Source organism: Pollachius pollachius (genome assembly GCF_949987615.1).
Source record: "Pollachius pollachius genome assembly, chromosome: 17".
In the NCBI taxonomy this organism is placed as follows: domain Eukaryota; kingdom Metazoa; phylum Chordata; class Actinopteri; order Gadiformes; family Gadidae; genus Pollachius; species Pollachius pollachius.
In genome coordinates this window covers 13211834-13218324 of record NC_136950.1, presented here as the reverse complement: position 1 = coordinate 13218324, position 6491 = coordinate 13211834, and the positions used below count along the sequence as shown (strand labels likewise).

Sequence of the window (6491 nt, the reverse complement as noted above, 5' to 3'; positions counted from 1 at the left end):
ACAACAAAAACCGGGCAGAACATGACCCTGTCTGTGATCAACTTATGTTTGTAGTAAAGCTCCACCTCTGACTCGCTCTGAGCGCACTCACTGGGCGGTTTTTAGAACTCACACTCTCACACACACATACACACACTCACTCACTAGCATTAGACTGCAACCTGCCCGTTATTTAGAGTCGCAGCGCGCGGGGCAGGACGGAGGGACTGTGACCGGCTTTGGGGAAACACCAGAAACTTTCATGGGTCACTTTTTCTTTCCATCCGCGCCACGCAGGAAAGTGATCCATTACGGAGAGCAAACACATCCGCTGGAGTAAAATGGCTTCTTTCAGCGGACTTGTTATTCTTTTACGGGGGGACTTCGCATCAATCGTGTGCTTTTAAGCTCTGACCGGACTTGCCCTGCCGGAGGTTTCAGAATAACTTTTTTTACATGGTGCCGCTCGAAGCGGGACATCGTGCCGAGGAGAGTGCGATGAGATCAGGGGCAAAATAGTTAGCATTGGGGAATATTTCCCATGGCTTGATACGTGTTTATTTGCGTTTGGCTTGAAAAAAGTTTCGGTTACCCAATTTAATAACTGGCTCTCATCGGAGGCGCTCAACCCAAAGTGACATAAGACTAGGTGAGGAGAGGAGGGGAGACCGCGCGGGACGCACCATGACATGCTGCCGTGTCGCCTTCGCCGGACTGTGGTGGAGCGCCTACTGCACCTTCCTGGTGGCGGGAAGCAACTACCTGTTCGACGGCAACAACGAGGTGCACCCTAGCTTCATCCACCGGCGGCTCCGGACGCACGAGAAGAGGGAGATGCAGAAGGAGATCCTGTCCATCCTGGGACTGCCGCACCGGCCCAGACCGCACGTGTCCCACGGGAAGTACAACTCGGCGCCGCTCTTCATGCTGGACCTGTACAAGAGCATCTTGAGCGAGGAGAAGAACGAGGTGGACGGCGTCATGCTGGAGCAGTACCAGTCCATGCTGACGACCCAGGGCCCTTCGCTGGCCACGTATCAGGAGAACGCCTTCCTCAACGACGCCGACATGGTGATGAGCTTCGTCAACTTGGGTAAGCCCTGGCTGAAACGAAATAAAGTGTTTAGCCCCACAATGATAAACGGACGCATTTATAGCCTGTGAAATGTTTTTTCTTCTTCCAAAACACTCGTTATAGCTGAGGCCAACTCCTACGATGATTTATTCGCCTTTTGAATTCGTGGGACTCATTTAAAAACCCAATAAAACTGTGGGTTTAGTCCGGATGAAATACGAACCGGACTGAGGTACAATTACGCACCGCGTTGACGCATCCAGGCGCACGGTTATTCCGTGAACCAAGAGCGGAATCATCTCACACACACACACACACACACACACACACACACACACACACACACACACACACACACACACACACACACACACACACACACACACACACACACACACACATACACACAGATACTTAAACACTTGCGCCTCAAGGAGGAGGCTTTCATAAGAGGGCTGAGAGCTGGTGTTGTTCAACACTGTTTTATGGCTAGTGTTTTTATTCCGCTACATTGCTCCGCCGTTGGCCCGCTCATAGTCTCGCTGTGGTCGGTGCTGTAACAGACTATCTGCTCCATGATTTATGAGGGAGGGCGGAAAATGTAACTCGTATCCTCACAAACTATCAACATCCACCACCACTGGTATTTGTATATAAATGGATATTCCTGCTGTTGACCTCGCGGGGAGGAGGGGTGGGGGGTGGAGAAGGCTGTTGTGGTTTCGTGCGTAAAATCTCGTGCGTTTTCATTGTTTGCGTTCCCTCGCGCTCAGTTATCGTCTTTAATTAGAGTCAGTGACGACAACGAGAGACACTTTAATCATGCCGGGGGGTTGGGGGAACATCAAAGACCCTGGGCCGTCCCTCCATTAGCAACTCCAGTGTTTAGAGAGGCGCTGTAAACAGAGCGCGTGAAGATAAACAGAGGCGCTGTAGCCAAAGGGCCCCGATGCGCTGGACACGCTGGCTTAATACCCAGATGGATTATCTGCCATTTTTTTTCTAACCGCAACAAATTTTACATTTTTTTGGGAGCCTGGGAAATAAATGGGAGATTCGCATGATGGTGCGAAAAGAACGTCGTTTGGTGTTGCGTTCGTTCGGCTCCAGTCAACGCGCACGGGCCTCAATGCCATGGTCATCCTCTTGGAAATTTGCTCCGTGGAGGTCTATCTATTGATTTTGCAAAAAAAAAAAAGAATCATCCCACAGTCAATATAAGTGATATTCTTTCACTATTCCAGCAGTTGAAGTCAGAAGTCCCGTGAGCCAAAGTCAATATAATCAGATTTTTGTTATTGCAGAGACGTCGGTTTTCAAATGGAAGCGAGCGCTTCCTAAAACGTATAGGTCCTCTGAGGATTCATGTTGCAACCCGTGCGGTGATGAGAAGCAGACACCCGTCTCTAGACAGAGGGAGGCTGTCGCTCTCTTTTCCCCCCTTCCTTTTTCTTTACAAATAACCAACTTCTCCGTTGGCTTCTGTTTGTGTGGGGAGTGTGTGATGGTGGTGGCGTGTGTGTCAGTGTGTGTGTTTGTGTGTGTGTGTGTGTGTGTGTGTGTGTGTGTGTGTGTGTGTGTGTGTTTATGTGTCTGTGGCTTTGGTCACTCGGCCTATCCTCTTCTGTTTTGGTCTGAATCCGCGTATAAACTCCCGTGTTGCCGCACATCTGGCCTTCCACTTTGATTAATCACGTCCTGTGCATCTTTTGACGATTCCCTCCAATTCTACCTCTCTCTCTCTCTCTCTCTCTCTCTCTCTCTCTCTCTCTCTCTTTCTCTCTCGCGCTCTCGCGCTCTCTCCCCCCCCTCCCCGCGTCCCGGGGATTAGGTTGCCATCTCCCCCAGTCGTACACAGAGTCCAAACCGCCCTGTCGGAGGAGGGACGGCTTCCTCCTCCTCGAATGTGATTGTAATTAATGTCGGGACCGGCCAAGGCTCCCCATCTGCTTTGCAAATAAAGGGCCCCGCACGACTACCGTGTGTCATCGCCGGTCGATTGGTTTTTAACGGGTCTGTTTCCCCCAATCCGAGTGGGCTGAGTGACTTGAAAGGCTCCTGTAGGCAGTGTTGCCAGATTGGGCCAGATTTCCCGCCAAATCACAATCATCTGGGGAATTCTGTCCCAATCTGGCAACACTGCCCGTAGGTTGTAGGTAGAGCAGCAGAACCGCCAGGGCCCAGGGCTCCTGGGTGGTCTGGCTAGCTTCAACCTGCAATAACTGCAATCCTCGAATCTGGATATCACGTGTGGCCAAATTTAAACTGCGAATTAAACCCCAGGCAAAGTGAAAGGCAGAACGAAACAAAAGAGTGTAAACAATCTGTCGAAGAGCTTTAGAGATTCTTTCAGGCCCGTGATTTTTTTTCGGACGAGTCAGACCTGGTTTTCAGTTCGTTTTTTTTTCAATTTTATTATTGGCAGGCAGTTTTGTAGTTTAATCCTTAGTCATTATACCCTTTGGCCAGGTTCAAACCATGGCTTTCAGGTCTTTAACTTGTCGACAGACAGAGCTGTGTATACGCGTGCCACGAGCACACAGGTTAATTCCATCACTGCTTTCCTCTACTCGAAGGGGAGAAGACCCCGACCCGGATCACGCGCTCCGTATCTCCCAGCGATCTGCAGCGGCCCGCGACCAGAGACACGATGAGCGTGATTTACACACCGGCTTCTGGACTGATGTCTTTCACAGCCAGCCGCCTGCCACGGTAGCGCAGATAGAGAGCTCAGTTTCAGTACACTTCCACCCTTCGTCGATTTAAGAGCCCCTCTGTCTTTACTAACCGCGACCCAGCTGCGTCTTGCAGCCCCCTCCACCGACTCACCCCCACCAGCCCAACCCCAGCCCCGTTTGGCGTGATTTATGTGTAGCTTTTTGTAGTTCAGCTGCTCAGTCGTTTCTTCACCTTTCATCATCTTACTCTGAGTGACCCATTGACTCATTGAAGAAGGGAGTGAGCAGGTGGTGGAAAAAATGTCAAATTGGGTGACCGGGCAGCATATTTTCCATCCTCCTCCTCCTCCTCCTGCTCCTCCTCCTATTCCTTCTACTCCTCCTTTATATATTTCACTTTTGGAATGGCCCGTCCATCCCTGTTTGTCTAGCGGACGTCCCACTTTCCACTGGGTCCTTGCGAAGTGACATTTTCTCCCTTCCCTCATTTCATCGGGGCACTGTGGTGACTCATGCCCCGAGTCATGACACACTCCGGTGCCTGCCTTTCATCCCAGTGCATCGTCTTTGTCTCTCCCTCTTCCTCTGTCTCTCTCTGTCTTCCTCTCCCTCTCTGGATACCGCTCCTCTTTATTGTTGTGTTAACCGAGGCAGACGCCGCAACAGTTACCCTCTCCGCTGGAGTCTAAACGGGCGGAATCCAACCCTGACTCCCCGGTCGACAGGGATTACCCAACGTCAACAGGGCCTTCAGAAGATGCGGCAGCCCCAACCGCAGGTCCCTTGCAGCGTAGGAGTGAAAGATGTCGTTGTTCTGGGTTAAACTGGGCTTCCAGTGGAACAGCGGTGAACCGTATTAAGACACAGGTGCACCACACGCTCATCATGCACCTGTCGCACACACGTTGTACGATGGGGTAGTTGTGCGTGCGTCTCTAGTACCGTCAGAGCGGGCCGAGGGCAACAAACAAGGGGCAGCTACACTCATAATTACCCAGGAGTGACGTAGGCAAGCGCTCGACAAACACCAGCCAATGTGGGGCTGCTATTATTGGATTGAGGCGGGATGTGTGGGCCTGGGTTGTTGATTTGGTTAGCATGGGGTTACATTTGTGATGCTCACGCTGTCAGTGACTCAAGGATGATCCAGAAATGGCTCTGTTTTTTTTAAAGGGCGCACCGAATTGAAAATGTTGGCCGGGATTCATCAGATGTGTTGGAGCCCTAGCCAAAGCTATAGGAACAGGTGTGTGTACGTATGTGTGTTTTTGGCTGTGTGTTTATGTGTGTGTATGGTCAGGTGGGGGTGTTACATGGGGGGTCATCCCATAATTGACCCCCTATTGACTTTGTATCAATGCACCATCCCCCTGTTTATGTGCTAGCTTGTGAGGGGCACAGCCTCTCTACTAACTTGCCGGCTGTTTCAGTGTCTGGGTCTTGTTTAAGCTCTTCATGCCCCTCGTGTGCTTCACATCCATCTCCTGGGAGCCACAGACGAGCCTGTTCACAGCATGTCCGCGTAGGACATGCAGAGGAAAGTTTCCCAAACACGGATTGTTAAAACTTAGTTTTCTTTTACACGTCTCCTCAGCATCAATCATCCTTGCAATCTGCCGTCAATCCACAATGTTGTTTAGTCCCTCTCAGCCTTTCCATGGCTGTGATCGTTAAAATTCCAATCTTTTTATTGTTATGAATTCTTTTTTAAACAGGGGCCTTTCCCTCCGCCCTCCGCACTCATCGCTCCGCCGGCTCCGTCCGTCTCCGCACATCTGCTGCTGTAGCACACCTCATTGCTCCGCTATAATAGCCAATCTGTCACCAGCCCTCTTAACTAAGTCAACAGCCACCCGCGTTGGAGCTGACGGAGTGCCGGGGTCCTCTCTCCACCACCCACACGATGAAGGGCGGGGGGCACGTCGAGTCATCTCTTTGTTTTAGTTTCACGAAGATTAGCCAGTGTATGTGTGTGTGTGTGTGGGAGTCTTTTCCTCCGCGTACTTACTTTATTAGAAACGGCCGCGGCTTCCTGTCCCATGACGCCTAGCGACAACAGAGGCCGTGTGCATAGGGAAGGGGGCGCTTCTTTCACACTGAGGCGTGTCCCAAATAGCCCCCCCCAACTACCAACCCCTCGCCCTGATCTTGTGATTAGGGGGCTGTTTGTTTGATGGATGTTTTTAGAAGCTGACTCAAAACCCAGTCTCAACGCATTTCCTGTAATCACTCCCTGCCCTAAACTGGGAGCATGCTGTAAACAGCGTTTGCTGGAACTGACGCAAGAAATTCCAGCAAGGCGACGACATTAAGCAACGGCTCAATCACGGGACCTCGCTCGTGGGGACGGGCTAAGGCCTGCACCGGCCAGAACGCGGAAAACGTGTTTGTTTGAAAGCCTTTTTCGGTTCCCGCCGCAAGCTCCTGTGAACTTGCGGTGGAGTACCCGGAACAGAACGGCCCAAGATATACAAATGGATCCGCTTATTGAGTTACACTATTTTATAGCGCTTCCTCTCGCCTTCCCCTCCGTGTTTGGATTGTGTTGGTTGTCAGGCTCTCCTCTGGCAACACACAACTCCTCCTCCGAGAAGCAAACACTGTGGATGGGAGAAACATCTCCGCTCCGCTGTGTTATGGCTTTTCCAGCCGGCCAGCGTTTCTCTGTCATGAAAGGCGAGGGTTTGCTCGACCGCTCCATGGTCAGTGAGAGATGGGTGTTTGTGTGTGAAACATGCAAGTGTGTTAATGTGCTGTGG

General features: G+C 51.3%; 1 protein-coding gene across 1 annotated transcript in view; it reads left to right on the top strand.

The window, feature by feature from the left end:
* Positions 1-6491, top strand: part of bmp6 (bone morphogenetic protein 6) — a 46837-nt gene continuing 40346 nt past the window's right edge. The window contains exon 1 of the mRNA XM_079754839.1: positions 1-1072. Coding sequence (XP_079610965.1) covers positions 664-1072 — 409 coding nt within the window. The 5' untranslated portion in view covers positions 1-663. The remainder of the gene's footprint in view (positions 1073-6491) is intronic.